Raw genomic sequence first — 17,416 nt, forward strand, 5'->3', positions numbered from 1 at the left:
AATACACTGTTTATTCTACATTACAGCAAAAAGGATGAGGGGAAATATTTTGCATTCTGTGCAATTATGCCCTCATAGCTACTTAAGGCAAAGCTAGTGGTGACTTAATAAGTAACTATTTTTGCGCACTTCAGCATCAGAGAGACTCTTGCTTTAATATTACTAACCCCAAAAATATGGAGTACAGAAAAGATAATGAAAGATTGGAATGCCCAGTAGCAGTCTAGGGATGAATAGACAAATAAATGAACAAATACCTGAATGACTCAATGATGAAAGCAACCCCGCAATATTTCATCTGATTTTAATTTTACTGGGAAGCACTCACCAAAATTGCATCTCAAATGTGTATATAAATAGACTTAAAATACAAAGAGGGGAAAAAAGAAAATAGTTGAAGGCAACAATGCTCACCATGTTTCACCATGCTCACCATCTTTAGATCTTACACTACACAGAGCAAAATGTTCATAAATGTAAAATCACTTAAAAACTCATCCATTTATTCAATGGGCATGGTTGAGCTGGGATCTAAAACAGCTCCAGAGCACAGATTTTAGATAACTTCACTGAGGGAATGATCATTTTCTGTAACTACGAAAATACTAACAATGCCCTCAAGAGTTAAAACTGCCTATAGTATACATTCATGGGCTACTGCTCTTCCACATATATACATCTGGGTAAATAGCATGGACCAAGTCTCTATTCCAATGGGAAGTTATTTTAGCTCGAGTCTCTTTCCCTCAAGAACCATCTGTATTTCTTTGGCATCCAGTGTCTCGTACTTCAGTAAAGCTTCTGCAAGAGTTTTGTGTTCCTTTGCATGAGTCTTCAAGAGTTGCTTTGCTCGTTCATAAGAATCCTGTGTTTAAAAAAAAAGACTTATAGCCCTACCTCAAAAAAGAGGGTTACAGGTACATTGCAGACATTTCACATTGGATCACTAATTTACTGAGAATTTCTATGTGCTGTTGTCATGTGGATAGTTTAAACTATTCACACACTGAACAATACTGAAAATAAACTAAATGAATTAAAGTTAAATTACATTATGGTCTTGCAGTTTAGTGGAAACATTTAACTGTCAAAAGATAAGTTATACTGTGATACAAACAGCCAAACAGATTAGGGTTGGTTCCAAACATCAGACTGAAAACAGCAATAGGATGAGATTTTGAGAGTGGGCCCAGAGCATGAGGTCGGGAGGCAAGAGCACCAAAATGTGCAAATGGGCAAAAAATGTGGAAGACCTGCATTCCTACGGCACATTTCATGACCTAAAGTCCTAAAACATCCCAAAACATTTGACTGGCAATGAATTTTACTGGCAATACATGCAGAAAAGACAGCAGCTAATTACACATGAGCTCCCACAAACAGCAATGTGATCATAAGCAGATGATTTGGTTTTATTCATGTTGATTGAGGAACAAATATAGGCCAGGAATATGAGGATAACATCTCATCCCTTGAATCCTTGACTTAAGAGCAGGCAGGGCATGGGTTCATTCAAAAGAATGTACTTCCATTGAAGCATTCCCTCAGTACTGCACTGTCAGTCTAGATTATTGTGCTCAAGACTCTGGAGCTATTAAGTTTAGAGAAAAATAATCTCATTTGATTAAGTCTAGGCATCAAAAATGACTACCATAAATATGCTCAGATGTTTCAGTATTGCATTAGTTAACATGTCTAACAAAAATAATCTTACCCTCAATAATATCCTGACTTCTTGTTCAATAGCAGATTGAGTGTCTGGGCTTACTCTCTCTGGATCCGAATAAGTCATCACTCCAAGCTACAGGTAAAAGCAAAATAGAATGTGATTGCAACACTGCATGACATTCATCTTCATTTTCAAGGAGATATCACCTAACAAGAAACTGTAACATTTAGGTTAACAGCAAAGATGACAAAAATAGGATACATGCTACTTCTGTAAAGATGGAGAACAGGGGTAAGGCTTGTAGTTAGATGTCAGTCATCCACTTAACCTCATTAATTAGTTGTACTGTAATAGATGACATCTATTGTATTATCTATAAAAGATGAGATCAGCAAAAGAGCTCAGCACTGAAGATGGATTACAGACAAGGTTGAGGTTAGCTGAATTACCTTCCAAAATACAGATGGATTGTGGAGTTTTGATGCTATATGGAATAGTGAGACCCTCTATTAATGGTCAATAGCAAGGAAGCAGTCGCAGGAAGAAGAGTCATACAGACTCGAAACGTTAACTATGTCTTTCTCTCCACAGATGCTGTCAGACCTGCAAAGTTTTTCCAGCATTTTTTGTTTTTGTGTTGAAGCAGAACCTTGCGTTGATAAAGCCAAAATTTCAGAAGGAAGACTGAAGTTAGTGGACTCTAAGGGCCAGATTTTCCTGTCCCAAAGCAGATGAATAGAGGCACGACAGTGAAAAATGGCCACTGAGCAGCACAGAAGTTCCACCTCAGTTTCCATTGTCAGCGGTTTTCACAAGAACGTGGGAAGAGTGTGGGTCTTGGAACTGGCCCACGGCCATTAACAGGACAATTAAACTACTTAAGGGCTCATTGAAAACCCAACTTTCAGACGTTTTGCAACTTTGGTGGGGGTGGTTGGCCTTTAGGAGTCCTCAGCCTTCAGGCACAGTAAGGGCAGGCTTGCGCATGTCAGAGGCGAGTCAGGAAAAAAGAAAACTAGTGGCATAGTACAAAATGGTCAGTTATCTACCTTAGAGCAGTACACAATAAGGAAAATGTCGAAGGGGCACATTGGTGGTAGTCCATGTGAGGGTAAATACATAGGAATTAATAACAATGTCCTATACACAAGGATTGCCTTAAACCTTCAACATAGAGGATGCACAGCAATGTTCTCTAGAGTACTGGGTTTGGTAAACTCCCTTCTGCCTTTCTAAAGAAAACTGTACGTTTTAATGATTGGCTAACAACATGGTTTGAAATCAGCAATTTTACGGCATAAGATATAGGACACTTACAAAACTATTTTAAAGGCGCCCTTTCCTGCTGTCCCGCTGGAGGCAGCATGCCTCCCTTCATATATTCTGACAGCCTAATTGGACAGCAGACTCATCCCTTACCTAATTAAGGCACCAACCCAGGGAAAAATCGCTGCCAGTTCTGGTTTTACAACCGAGGCAGGTTCGTGAGCCAGAATCGAACCCACTTTTTTAAAAATGTATTTTTTCATGTGATGAGGGCATCACTGGTTATGCCAGCATTTATTCCTCATCTCTAATTGCCCCCAATAAGGTGGTGCTGAGCCACCTCTGACCGGAAAATCCAGCCCCAAATGTTACCCATCCTGAGTTTTTTTTTTTAATTCATTCGTGGGATGTGGTTGTTGTTGGCTAGGCCAGCACTTATCATCCATCCCTGACTGCTCTCGAGGTGGTGGTGGGGAGCTGCCTTCTTGAACCGCTACAGTCCATGTGGTGTAGATACACCCAAAGTGCTGTTAGGGAGGAGTTCCAGGATTTTGACCCAGTGACAGTGAAGATACAGCAATATATTTCCAAGTCAGGATGGTGAGTGGCTTGGAGGGGAATTTCCAGAAGGTGGTGTTCCCATGTGTCTGCTGCCCTTGTCCTTCTAGATGGTAGTGGTCGTGAGTTTGGAAGGTGCTGCCTAAGGAGGCTTGGTGAATTCCTGCAGTGCATCTTGTAGATGGTACATACTGCTGCTACTGTGCGTCGGTGGTGAACGTTGGTGGATGGGATGCCAATCAAGCAGGCTGCTTTCTCCTGGATGGTGTTGCTGGAGCTGCACTCATCTTGACAAGTGGGGAGTATTCCATCACACTCCTTACTTGTGCCTTGTAGATGATGGACAGGTTTTGGGGAGTCAGGAGGTGAGTTACTCACCACAGGGTTACTAGCCTCTGACCTGCTCTTGTAGCCACAGTATTTATATGGTTAGTCCAATTCAGTTTCTGGTCAATGGTAACCCCACTGCAGGGGTATTCAGCAATGGTAATGCCATTGAATATCATGGGGTGATGGTTAGATTCTCTGTTGTTGGAGATGGTCATTACCTGGCACGGATGTTACTTTTTATTTGTCAAGCCAAGCCCAAGTTATAAGTTAGGAGTAGTAAGAAACAGATACATACAAACAAGGAGCAGGGGTAGGTCATTCAGCCCCTCAAGCCTGCTCCGCCATTTAATAAGATCGTGGTTGATCTGATAGTAACCTCAAATCCGCATCCGGCCTACCCCAATAACCTATCATTCCCCCTTGCTTACCAAGAATCTATCCACCTAAGCCTTAAATATATTCAAAGGCTCTGCTTCCACCGCCTTTTCTGGAAGTCAGTTCCAAAGACCGTGAAAAATTTTAAATGTGTGACCCCTTAGTTTTAAAACAGTGACCCTTAGTTCTAGAGCTAAGTCAAATCAGGAATTTTTTTTCTATGATAATGTAAAAAAGTAAAGGCAAATAGGGTCATCAAAACAGAAGCAAATACAGTTGTTTTGGATCAGAAAGCATCAAGGGGTGAATTTAAGAGAAGAGATGAGGTGGCAGATAAATGAAAATAAAGTGCAAAATAAAGTGTGAATAGGTTGTGGTTGACTTGCAAATGTTTGAATTGAGCTTCTATTTTATTCATGATGTTGGAAGAGAATAAAAAGGAAAGTTAACAAGCAACACAAACTGACACTTTAATTCAACTGGGAAAGAGCAATGACAAATCACTGCTGAGGTATGGAGAACAGTCTACAGGCAACACTGGCAGTTACTTGCAGTAGATCCAAACAACTTCTACATTGCAGTTAACTTAAAAATACTGATACTACAAATTGGACGAGTGTTTCAATAAATAAATAAGAATGTAACTTTTTACCTTATCACTCATTCCAAATTTTGTGACCATCAACTTGGCTATTTTGGTTGCATTATCAAAATCACTTGAAGCACCTAGGTTGAAATAATACAGTATTTCAGTTACAGAAAACAAACAAATGATTTTTATTCTACTTTTACTCAAACAACAAGTGACAAAACAGATAGTAAGAGCTACAAAAAGGGAGAATGAAAAGAAGTGTGCAAGGGATATTAAAATAAACTTTTTTTTTACAATTATGTTAGGAAAGGGAGGGAGGTCAGAAGCAATGTAGACCACTTGAAAACTGGTAATGGTGATAGTCAATAAAAAAAGAAATAGCTCACATAATAGTGTCAGGATTTACTGTAGAGCAAGAGAATAGCATTCTAGGCATCCCAGAAAAACTAATATTGAAATAGGGACAGGGCCTCAGCCAAATTAACATGAGCAAAATAACAGTTATGAAGAAAATCACAGCACTGAAGAACATATCACTAGGATTAGATTGTTTCCATCCCGGGACTTGAAAGGAAGTAGGTGAGAACATTGCAGATGTCCAAACTTTGATCTTCAAAAGGATAGCTAATGTAATTCCTATATTTAAGGGGGACAGAACATGTCCAGGGAATTATGGACCAGTCAGCTTCACCAAAAAATCCAAAAGGGAATTTAGAGGAAAATTCTTTACCCAAAAGAGTGGGGAGAATGTGGAACATGCTGCCACAGGGAGTGCGGAAATGAATAATATTTTTAAATTGTTTTAATGGAACATGGGCATCGTAGACAAGGCCAGAATTTGTTGCCCATTCCTAACTGCCCTTGAGAAGGTGGCGGCAACCTGCTTTCTTGAACCTCTGCAGTCCGGTACAACTGAGTGGCTAGCTAGGTCAATTCAGAGGAGTCAACCACATTGCTCTGCATCTGGAGTTACATGTAGGCCAGACCAGGTAAGGACTGCAAATTTCCTTCTCTAAAGAGCATTAGCAAACCAGATGGGTTTTTACGACCATTGATGATAACTTCATGGTCACCATTACTGAACCTAGCTTTCAATTCCAGATTAATTAATTGAATTTAAATTCCAACATCTACCATAGTGGGATTTGAATCCATGTCCTCAGGACATTAGCCTGGGCCAATACAAATGCATTTAAAAGGAAGCTAGACTAACATTTGAGGGAGAAGAGAATAGATGGTTACAATAGTAGATTTAGATAAGGAAAGATGGGACGAAGCTCAAGTGGAACATAAATATCAGCAAGGACTGATTGGGCCAAATGGCTTGCTTCTGTGCTGTATATTCTGGGTAAAGTTCTCAATTCCAAAGCTATTTCTTTAGATTGGCAAACTGCACATGCTACATTGCTATTTAAGAAAGGTAAGAGAAGGAAACCAGGGAATTATGGACCAAATAGCCTAACAACTGTTACAAGGAAATTTGGGTGACTGAACATCTTGAAAATTCTTAGCTGATCAGAAAGAGCCAGAATGGATTTTTAAGGAGTAAATCATGTCAGATAAACCTGATTGCATTGGCTGAGTGTCAGGAGACAGGGTAGGGATAATGGGCAGGTGCTCTAATTGACAGAACACAACTAAGTGGTGTCCCATAAGGAAGGCTTCAACAAATCACTATTTATCCCATCATCTAAATTGTTAATAAAAGGACATATATCCAAATTAGCCAATGACAAAGTTGGGCAGTATTGTAAACACTGTAGATGGAAGCATAAAATTACAAAAAGATATTAACAGATTAAGTGCACTGTGGTAAATTGATTTAAATGCAGGAAAACATGAGGTTATCCACACTGGGCCTAAAAAGGAAACAGAGTACTTTCTAAATGATTAAAAGCTAGAAACAGTGGAGATCCAAAGTGACTTTGTGGGGGGTCCAGGTACATAGATTTAAATGTCATGAACTGATACAGAAAATAATCAAAAGGGCAACTTGAATGCTGGGCTTCCTGGGCTAGAATATAAAGGGGTAGAAGTCATGCTTCAGCTAAATGAAGCCATGCAGGACCTGGAGTACTGTGAGCAGTTCTGGATTCTAAACCTTAGGGAGGGTATTTAGGCTTTGGAAAGAAAACAGCATGGATTTACCAAAATGATACCTGGACTCCAGCAGTTAATTACAAGGAGAGGTTGCACAAACTAGGTTTGTATTCTCTGTAATTTAGAAGGTTTAGGGAGAATTTGATCAAAGTTTTCAAGACAAAAGGGGAACTGAAAGAATAGAGAGGAACTATTTCCCCTGCTCGAGAAGTTTACAGCAAGGGAACATAATCTAAAAATTAGAACCAGACCTTTCAGGAGTGACACTTCTACAAAGAAAGGGTGGTAGAAGTTCAGAATTCTTCCACAAATGGCAATTGATGCGAGATCAATTGTTAATTTTAAATCTGAGATTGATAGATCTTTGTTAACCAAGGCTATGAAGACAAATGAGCCAAAGGTCATGGAGGTAGGTCGCAGATCAGCTGTGATCCTCATTGAATGACAGAACAGGTTTGAGTTGCTAAATGGCCTACTCTTGTTCTTGTGTTCTTTAATGCAAACCTGTAGTAATTTGTTCTGTTCCAAAAATGAGTTCTTCTGCCACTCTGCCACCCATGCTGACATCCATTTGAGCAAGCAACTGAGCTCGGGTTTCACTCCATCTGTCACTTTCTGGTAACAATGATACCTGTGAGAGAATTTTGTTGTAAGAAAGCTTAATATAAGCTCCTTAGTAACCCTCCGCAAATCTTGGTAAAGTATGCAAATACACTAGTAAAAAGCCTAATTAAAGTTTAAAAACAAAGTACATGTGGAATTGTGATATAGTAGCCATTACAGAGATGTGGTTGAGGGAGGGGCAGGATTGGGAGCTCAACATTCCGGCATATAGAATCTTCAGGCGAGACAAGGGAGGGGGTAAAAGAGGAGGCACTGCATTATTAGTTAAGGACTCAGTTACTGCAGGAAGGAGAGATGATACCTTGGAGGGGGCATCGAATGAAGCTTTGTGGGTAGAGCTTAGGAATAAAAAAAGGGGCAGCCACATTGTTAGGTGTTTATTATAGACCCCCAGATAGTCAGCGGGAAATTGAGGAGCAAATATGTGCACAATTCTCGGAGGTGTGTAAAAACAATAATAGGGTAATTATATTAGGTGATTTCAACTTTCCCAACATTAATTGGGATAGACAGTGTTAAGGGCTTAGATGGAGTGGATTTCTTGAAATGTATACAGGAGAACTTTTAAGGTCAATACGTAGAGGGTTCAACAAGGGACGTCGCAGTGCTGGGCCTAATTCTAGGGAATGAAGCCAGACAGGTGGCGGTGGGGGAGCATTTTAGTGATAGCAACCACAACATGGTACAATTTAAGCTTGTTATGGACAAAGAAATAGACAAGTTGCAACAAAATGTTTTGGATTGGGGGAGAGCGGATTTTAAAATAAGGCAGGATCTAGCCAAGGTAGACTGGGAACAGCTACTTGTGGGGGAATGTACAGAAGAACAGTGGGGGGCGTTCAAAAAGGAAATGGGGAGGGTACAGGCTCAACATGTTCCCTCTAGGGTGATAGGAAGGACTAACAAGCCCAGAGAACCATGGATGACCAGAGATATTCAGGAAACGATGAGAAGGAAAAGAGAGGCTTTCAGCAGATACAAAGGAAGCAAATCAGCGGAGGCATTAGTGGAGTACAGAAAGTGCAGGGTGGAGCTTAAGAAAGCAATTAGGAGAGCAAAGAGGGGATATGAGAAAGCTCTGGCTGGTAAAAGTAGGGAAAATCCCAAGATATTCTATAAGTATATCAATGGGAAGAGGATAACCAGGGAAAGAGTAGGGCCCATTAGGGACCAATCTATGGGTGGAGCCAGAGGACATCGGTAGAGCATTGAACAAATACTTCACATCCGTCTTTACCCAAGAGAATGAGGATGAAGGTATGGAACACTGGGGGGGAGAGACTGCGAGGTCCTTGAGCAAATTGATATAGGGAGTGACAAGGTAGTGGAGGTGTTGGCAGGCTTAAAAGTGGACAAATCTCCAGGTCCGGATGATTTGTGTCCCAGACTGCTGAGGGAGGCAAGGGAGGAGATCGCAGGGGATCTGACCCGAATTTTTAATTCCCCTCTAGCCAAGAGGGAGGGGCCCAGAGGACTGGAGAACAGCTAATGTGGTTCTGCTATTTAAGAAGGGTTGTAGAGATAAGCCAGGGAACTACAGACCAGTGAGCCTCACGTCAGTGGTAGGGAAACTATTGGAGAAAATTCTGAAGGAGAGAATCTATCTACACTTGGAGAGGCAAGGTTTGATCAGGGAAAGTCAGCATGGCATTGTCAGAGGGAGGTCATGGCTAACAAATTTGATTGAAATTTTTGAGGAGGTGACCAGGTGTGTAGATGAGGGTAGTACAGTTGATGTAGTTTATATGGATTACAGCAAAGCCTTTGACAAGGTCCCACATGGGAGACTTATAAAGAAGGCAAATACACATGGGATACAGGGTAATTTGATAAGGTGGATTCAAAATTGGCTTAGTTGTAGGAGACAGAGGGTGATGACAGAAGGATGCTTTAGTGACTAGAAGCCAATGTCCAGTGGCATACCACAGGGATCTGTGCTGGGTACCCTATTATTAGTCATTTATATAAACGACATAGATGACTATTTGGGGGGTAGGATTAGTAAGTTTGTGGATGACACAAAGATTGGCCGGGTGGTTAACAGTGAGGTTAAGTGTCTTGGGCTACAGGAAGATATAGACGGGATGGTCAAATGGGCAGATAAGTGGCAGATGGAATTTAACCCTGAAAAGTGTGACGTGATACACTTTGGAATAAGTAACTTGACAAGGAAGTATGTAATGAACGGCATGACACTAGGAAGTTCTGAGGAACAAAGGGACCTTGGCATGTGTGTCCATAGATCTCTGAAGGCGGAGGGGCATGTTAGTGGAGTGGTGAAAAAGGCATATGGGATACTTGCCTTTATCAATCGAGGCATAGATTACAAAAGTAGGGAGGTCATGTTGGAGTTGTATAGAACCTTGGTGAGGCCACAGCTGGAGTACTGTGTGCAGTTCTGGTTGCCACATTATATGAAGGATGTGATTGCACTGGACGGGGTGCAGAGGAGATTCACCAGGATGTTGCCTGGGATGAAACATTTAAGTTATGAAGAGAGGTTGGATAGACTTGGGTTGTTTTTGTACAGAGAAGACTGAGGGGTGACCTGATCGAGGTGTACAAGATTATGAGGGGCATGGACAGGTTGGATAGGGAGCAGCTGTTCCCCTTATTCGAAGGGTCAGACACGAAGGGGCACAAGTTCAAGGTGAGGGGCAGGAGGTTTAGGGTGGGATGTAAGGAAAAACCTTTTTACCCAGAGGGTGGTGACGGTCTGGAATGCGCTGCCTGGGAGGGTGGTGGAGGCAGGTTGCCTCACATCCTTTAAAAAGTACCTGGATGAGCACATGGCACGTCATATTCAAGGATATGGACCAAGTGCTGGTGAATGAGATTAGGTAGGTGTTTCTCATGTGTCAGTGTAGACTCGATAGGCCGAAGAGCCTCTTCTGCACTGAGATTCTGTGATTCTAATTTTAAAATTCAGCAGCTTTCAAATTCCTAATCCAGTTCTATATAAATTGAAACAGCACGCATTCTTCCACCATATTTTAAATTCTGTGATTCTGATATAATCTTGCACACCTCGATCAGGTCGCCCCTCAGTCTTCTCTGCTCCAACGAAAAGAACCTAAGTCTATCCAACCTCGCTTCATAACTTAAATGTTTCATCCCAGGCAACATCCTGGTGAATCTCCTCTGCACCCCCTCCAGTGCAATCACATCCTTCCTATAATGTGGCAACCAGAACTGCACACAGTACTCCAGCTGTGGCCTCACCAAGGTTCTATACAACTCCAACATAACCTCCCTACTTTTGTAATCTATGCCTCAATTAATGAAGGCAGTATCCCATATGCCTTTTTCACCACCCCACTGACATGCCCCTCCGCCTTCAGAGATCTATGGACATACATGCCAAGGTCCCTTTGTTCCTCAGAACTTCCTAGTGTCATGCCGTTCATTAAATACTTCCTTGTCAAGTTACTTATTCCAAAGTGTATAACGTCACACTTTTCAAGGTTAAATTCCATCTGCCACTTATCTGCCCATTTGACCATCCCGTCTATATCTTCCTGTAGCCCAAGACACTTAACCTCACTGTTAATCACCCGGCCAATCTTTGTGTCATCCACAAACTTACTAATCCTACCCCCCAACATAGTCATCTATGTCGTTTAGATAAATGACAAATAATAGGGGACCCAGCACAGATCCCTGTGGTACGCCACTGGACACTGGCTTCCAGTCACTAAAGCATCCTTCGGTCATCACCCTCTGTCTCCAACATCTAAGCCAATTTTGAATCCACCTTATCAAATTACCCTGTATCCCATGTGCATTTGCCTTCTTTATAAGTCTCCCATGTGGGACCTTGTCAAAGGCTTTGCTGTAATCCATATAAACTACATCAACTACACTACCCTCATCTACACACCTGGTCACCTCCTCAAAAATTTCAATCAAATTTGTTAGCCATGACCTCCCTCTGACAAAGCCATGCTGTCTATCCCTGATCAAAGCTTGCCTCTCCAAATGGGGATAGATTCTCTCCTTCAGAATTTTCTCCAATAGTTTCCCTACCACTAACTTGAGACTCACTGGCTTGTACTTCCCTGGCTTATCTCTACAACCCTTCTTAAATAGCAGAACCACATTAGATGTTCTCCAGTTCTCTGGCACCTCACCCATGGTCAGAGAGGAATTAAAGATTTGGGTCAGAGCCCCTGCGATCTCCTCCCTTGCCTCCCTCAGCAGTCTGGGACACAAATCATCCGGACCTGGAGATTTGTCCACATTTAAGCCTGCCAACACCTCCAATACCTTGTCACTCCCTATCTCAATTTGCTCAAGAACCTCGCAGTTTCTCTCCCCGAGTTCCATACCTTCATCCTCATTCTCTTGGGTAAAGACAGATGTGAAGTATTCATTGAACACTCTACTGATGTCCTCAGGCTCCACCCATAGATTGCCCCTTTGGTCCCTAATGGGCCCTATTTCCCTGGATATCCTTTTCCCATTGATATAGTTATAGAATATCTTGGGATTTTCCCTACTTTTGCCAGCCAGAGCTTTCTCATATCCCCTCTGCTCTCCTAATTGCTTTCTTAAGCTCCACCCTGCACTTTCTGTACTCCACTAATGCCTCTACTGATTTGCTCCCCTTGTACCTGCTAAAAGCCTCTATTCCTTCTCATCGTTTCCTGAATATCTCTGGTCATCCATGGTTCTTGGGCTTGTTACTCCTTCCTATCACCCTAGAGGGAACATGTTGAGCCTGTACCCTCCCCCATTTCCTTTTTGAACGCCCCCCCCATTGCTCTTCTGTACATTTCCCCACAAGTAGCTGTTCCCAGTCTACCTTGGCTAGATCCTGCCTTATTTAACTAAAATCCGCTCTCCCCCAATCCAAAACATTTTGTTGCAACTTGTCTATTTCTTTGTCCATAACAAGCTTAAATTGTACCATGTTGTGGTTGCTATCACTAAAATGCTCCCCCACCGCCACCTGTCTGGCTTCATTCCCCAGAATTAGGCCCAGCACTGCGACGTCCCTTGTTGGACCCTCTACATATTGACCTAAAAAGTTCTCCTGTACACATTTCAAAAAATCCACTCCATCCAAGCCTTTAACACTCTGTCTATCCCAATTAATGCTGGGAAAGTTGAAACCACCCAATACAATTACCCTGTTGTTAGTGTTTTTACATACCTCTGCAAATTGTGCACATATTTGCTCCTTAATTTCCCACTGACTATCTGGGGGTCTATAATAAACACCCAACAATGTGGCTGCCCCTTTTTTTATTCCTAAGCTCTACCCACAAAGCTTCATTCGATGCCCCCTCCAAGATATCATCTCTCCTTACTGCAGTAACTGACTCCTTAACTAATAATGCAATGCCTCCTCCTCTTTTACCCTCTCCCCTGTCTCACCTGAAGATTCTATATCCCGGAATGTTGAGCTGCCAATCCTGCCCCTCCCTCAACCACGTCTCTGTGATTGCTGCTATATCACACTTGGTGCTCAAGTTTCTCTTTAAACTTTAAAGATCTCTATGGAGATCATAACACTAATTTTATCTGTAACTGAAGGTAGGTGACTTTTGGATGGTGTTACATATTGAAAAAAATTGCTGTGGAATTTCCTGCTGCCAAGTAATGATAACCTACAAAAGCAATCACTCTTTTGACAAATTGTTAACCTTACAATACTGCATTACGCTGCCAGTTAAAGCTTGATTTAAAAAAATCAACATTCAGGATATTTACTTACATTGCATCAGTTCCATTTTAAAACCAAAGAAAACAGGTCATTAATTTCTTGCAAGACAAAAAAGTACAATTTTACACTTACATGTCCCAGGGTAGGTCCTCTTGGCATTATTGTAGCTTTATTAATGGGCATAGCATTTTTTGTGAAATGTGCTACTATAGCATGTCCTGATTCATGGTATGCTGTGATTGTTTTGTTTTTCAAATCAATCTCAATGCTCCTGCGTTCTGGCCCTATTAGCAGCAGACAACAGTCAAACATAAGTAGAACATTTTCAAATAAGATGCAGTTTGAACAAAGGCCTTACAATATCAGATATTTTTTTAAAGTCAGATATTCAACCATCTTAATCCACACACAACCGGAAAAATCAGTTTCGCCAATATTAGTATTAAATTGAGTTGTAAATTCCCTGTGTAATTTTGATCGAAGTACACTAACAACAAATTTTAGGGTTTAATTCCTGATTTAGCCCAGAAAAGAAAAAGCGAACTTCTGTGAATCACAAATTTTACTATACAGATCTCTTAACTCAAACTAAACTCGAGTCCTTTTAGTTCATTGCTATAGGGTATTGGAATCTCATTTCCAAATACTCCAATATGTTTCAGAAACTACCAAAAAGAGACAGTACAATACAAAAATCAAGATGCAACTGACTCCCTACAGGGCGAGTTCTCAGCCTTAGGCAGCAGAGAAAAGGAAAGGAGCTAAAAATGTTATGGGCAATGGTTGATAATGACTTTAAAGGGTTATTTCTATATTTAAATATCTGAATAATTTCCTAAAAGTGGTGTATAGGTGTGTATGTCTGACTTATTAATATTCTTTTTCTAGGGGTACCTCAGAGTGGCTTCTCACTTCAACACCTGATTACCAGGAATTTCCTACAGCCTCCAGCTTAGCTACCTGAAGGTTTGCTGGAAAGCTCCAATATAAATGAGTGAGAGAGAAGATGCATCTCAGTGCCTGCACATCCTAAAACATTTCGCCAGATAAATGACAATGCATGGATTAAATGACTAAGTTTATGTTATAAACACCCCCTAAAAATTTACACAAGTTAAGTGGTTTCTCCAAGAAGCATTATTCTACATAATCTATACAGGAATTTACGTAAACTGATGTTTTCCATTAACATTCATGTGACAGACGCAGTTGACTTTATAAAAAAACCCAGAAAATGCAAGTTTGTCCACCTGGTTCAATAAAAAAACAAATGCAAAAAACAGTTCTTAAACACAGAAGTAGCCAATTAACATGAACTGCAAAACAAAAAATTTTCCAAGCCTTTATCTTGAATTTTCTTTCCTCTATAGTAGTAGCTTGGAATTTCAAAATGCAGAAACTTTACAGATAGCGCTATTAAAGCTATTAGAAAGTCAAAACTCAAATACCTAGTTAGAACATACCCATAAGAATTTTGTCCTTGGCAAATTCCAAGTCTTTCATTGTAACTTGATCTTTTTCATCGACAGCTGCTTTTAGGGCAGCCTGGTTGACCAGATTCTCCAGTTCTGCCCCCGAGAAACCCACTGTGCCTCTAGCTATTATTTCTGCATCAATTGCTGCAAAAAAAAACTGAGAGTCAAATCACACGGAAAATAGGTTTGCAATAATTATCTTTGTTAACGAGTAGCTGCAGCTTACCTGGATCAACTTTAACTTTGCCAAGATACCACTTAAGAATCTCTATTCGCCCTCTTATATCCGGTCGAGGAACTGTAACTTGCATGTCAAATCTACCTGGACGGACAAGGGCACTATGGAGGAAGGATACACAAGAAACTCAGCATTAACTTAAAATGTGTCCAAACTTGGGACATTTTCCTATTGCATAACTGCTGTACTCTAACGTCAATGTTGCTAAAACTACAGCTGAGTTTGTCAAAATTACTTCGAGACTGTTAATCTAAGCTTCGGTTTAAGTTTTTTTGACAACAATTCAACTGATGAACAACTAAATTGTCGAGGTAGAATTACAAACATATTATTGAGTGATGCTGGAAGTAAAGGCTATGTTACCACAATTGTCAAAACAATCCTGCACATTCTGTTGCTGAATATATCAGATGGTTAATCCTTTTGCAAGTGAGTTTAACTCAAACAAAATCTCATTCAAACAACAATGACGCCCATATGCCAAGATTTTCTTTTAAATGAAGCAGCAATAAAGTTATTTGCCATTTTCCTACAAACATATTACACTTTAAATTTAGAAACAACAATAACTCAAAGTTCAATCTACACTTACTTGTCCAATGCTTCGGGAAAGTTTGTAGCTCCTATTATAATGACACCTTCATTGGGCTTGAAACTGAAGAGAAAAATAAAACTTTAAAGCACTAGCTATGAAGTGCTATTGTAATTGAAATGCAATTTTAAAATGTCAAATAACCACCACTATTTTGCTAGTGGGCTTCTTCAAATCCTTATAAAGCACAAGTTATTTAGGGCTACAAAATGGAGTGCCATGTATGTAATTGCTCAAGCGTTCTTGCTTTAAAAAAAATACACTTACATCGCAATTTTACAGAGGCATATTCTGTCATCCAGAAGTTCAATGGTAATGTGTTAGTGTGATATTCTCTGTCACTTGCAGGAAGGCTCCCCAAGTTTGATCATATAATAAGTTTATTAACCCCAGCCAAGGTGACACTGAATGCCCTACAACCTCTCTCACTGGACTTTTGATAAAGTGGGAGAAACAAAAGCCAAATTTGTTTTTCCAAGATATGGTGGTCCCTGTTGCACATGTGCAAGGTCAGGCAAGAATAGGATTTGACTTGGCTGTGATGACCTTAAAAAAGCTGCAAAGCTTGACACTCCTTGTGCAAATTCATGTGAACAATGGTCACATGGGCAAGGTATTCTCTACAACTAGTAATGCCTATTTAACCATGCCATTCCACCTCAAATTTTACTTTAGGCAGTGCGTTGGTCTCTTTTCTTACCCATCCATCTCTGCCAATAGTTGATTTATGGTCTGTCTAGAATAAGGATGCATGGGTGATTCAATTCTCTTGCCACCAACGGAATCCAGCTCATCAATAAAAATGACACAGGGTGCATTTGCTTTTGCCTCCCCTAAAATACAAACATAAAAGGGCAAGTTAAAACAAAAAGGAAATAGAGAAGTGTGACGATTCAACTACAAAATCTTCATTGTATAGACTGGGAAACATACTAAACAGATTCCTTATCCTACTAGCTCCAACACCAACAAACATTTCATCAAATTCTGATCCTGATGCATAATAGAACGGTACGTCCGCTTCGCCTGCGACAGCTCTTGCAAGGAGAGTTTTCCCATTTCCCGGGGGTCCAACTAAAAGAATACCTGAAATTAAACAGAATTGGGCATTTCAGGTTAAGTGGTATGTTATGAATTAACAACAGTGAAATCAAAATTTTAAGCATATGTGCTTGTACTAAACATCTTTTAAAAAACACTGCAGAATTAGAAGCATTAATCATGCACTAATTACTACATTCCTACTCAAGTTTAGTTGTTACTTGTACAAATATTTCAAGACAGATCTCAAGTCAATAGATAGCAATTCTTATACATTCTTACAATTCTCAAAACCTCCATTTGAGCTTTCTATACAATTAGAATATTAAAAAACCCAAGGACAAACAGTCCAAGATGCTCATGGTCATTAATGAGCAATGAACCACTCGGCTCCAGCCCTCAAAAGTCTTGGTCCAAATATGGACAAATAAAAGCTTAATTCCAGGTGAAATGAGAGTGACTTCACTTTACACCAAGGCAACATTTAACGGAGTGTGAAATCAAATAGCTCTAGTAAAGCTGGAGTCAATGGGAATTAGGGGGAAATTTTCACTGAATGGAGTCAGATCCAGCACAAACCAATCATCTCAGCTGCAAGGCAGTGTCTTAGCACAACCATCTTCAGCTGCTTCAGCAATGACCTTTCCCCCATCAGATCAGAAGTGGGGTTGTACACTAGTGACTACAGTGCTCAGTTCCATTCCCAACTCAGATACTGAAGCAGTCAGTGTCCACATCAGCAAGACCAGGACAACATTCAGGCTTGGATTAATAAATAGCAAGTAACATTCATGCAAGACAAATGCCAAGGAATAACCAGCTCCAAAAAATCTAACCACCTCTTCTTTACATTTAACGCTGTACACCCACCCCCACCAAACCAACATC

General features: G+C 40.5%; 1 protein-coding gene across 2 annotated transcripts in view; it reads right to left on the reverse strand.

Moving 5' to 3' along the window:
• Nucleotides 1–287: 287 nt before the first annotated feature.
• The window catches only part of LOC144677946 (ATP-dependent zinc metalloprotease YME1L1-like), a 52,202-nt gene continuing 35,073 nt past the window's right edge, over nucleotides 288–17,416 (reverse strand). For both annotated transcript variants that reach the window (XM_078537913.1, XM_078537907.1), the window contains exons 10-19: nucleotides 16,421–16,573; nucleotides 16,188–16,320; nucleotides 15,488–15,550; nucleotides 14,884–14,996; nucleotides 14,646–14,801; nucleotides 13,315–13,466; nucleotides 7,395–7,521; nucleotides 4,851–4,924; nucleotides 1,715–1,801; nucleotides 288–865 (exon numbers count right to left, since the gene is read on the reverse strand). In XM_078537913.1, coding sequence (XP_078394039.1) covers nucleotides 722–865; nucleotides 1,715–1,801; nucleotides 4,851–4,924; nucleotides 7,395–7,521; nucleotides 13,315–13,466; nucleotides 14,646–14,801; nucleotides 14,884–14,996; nucleotides 15,488–15,550; nucleotides 16,188–16,320; nucleotides 16,421–16,573 — 1,202 coding nt within the window. In that variant the 3' untranslated portion in view covers nucleotides 288–721. The remainder of the gene's footprint in view (nucleotides 866–1,714; nucleotides 1,802–4,850; nucleotides 4,925–7,394; nucleotides 7,522–13,314; nucleotides 13,467–14,645; nucleotides 14,802–14,883; nucleotides 14,997–15,487; nucleotides 15,551–16,187; nucleotides 16,321–16,420; nucleotides 16,574–17,416) is intronic.

This window comes from Cetorhinus maximus, chromosome 3, assembly GCF_964194155.1.
Source record: "Cetorhinus maximus chromosome 3, sCetMax3.hap1.1, whole genome shotgun sequence".
Lineage (NCBI taxonomy): Eukaryota > Metazoa > Chordata > Chondrichthyes > Lamniformes > Cetorhinidae > Cetorhinus > Cetorhinus maximus.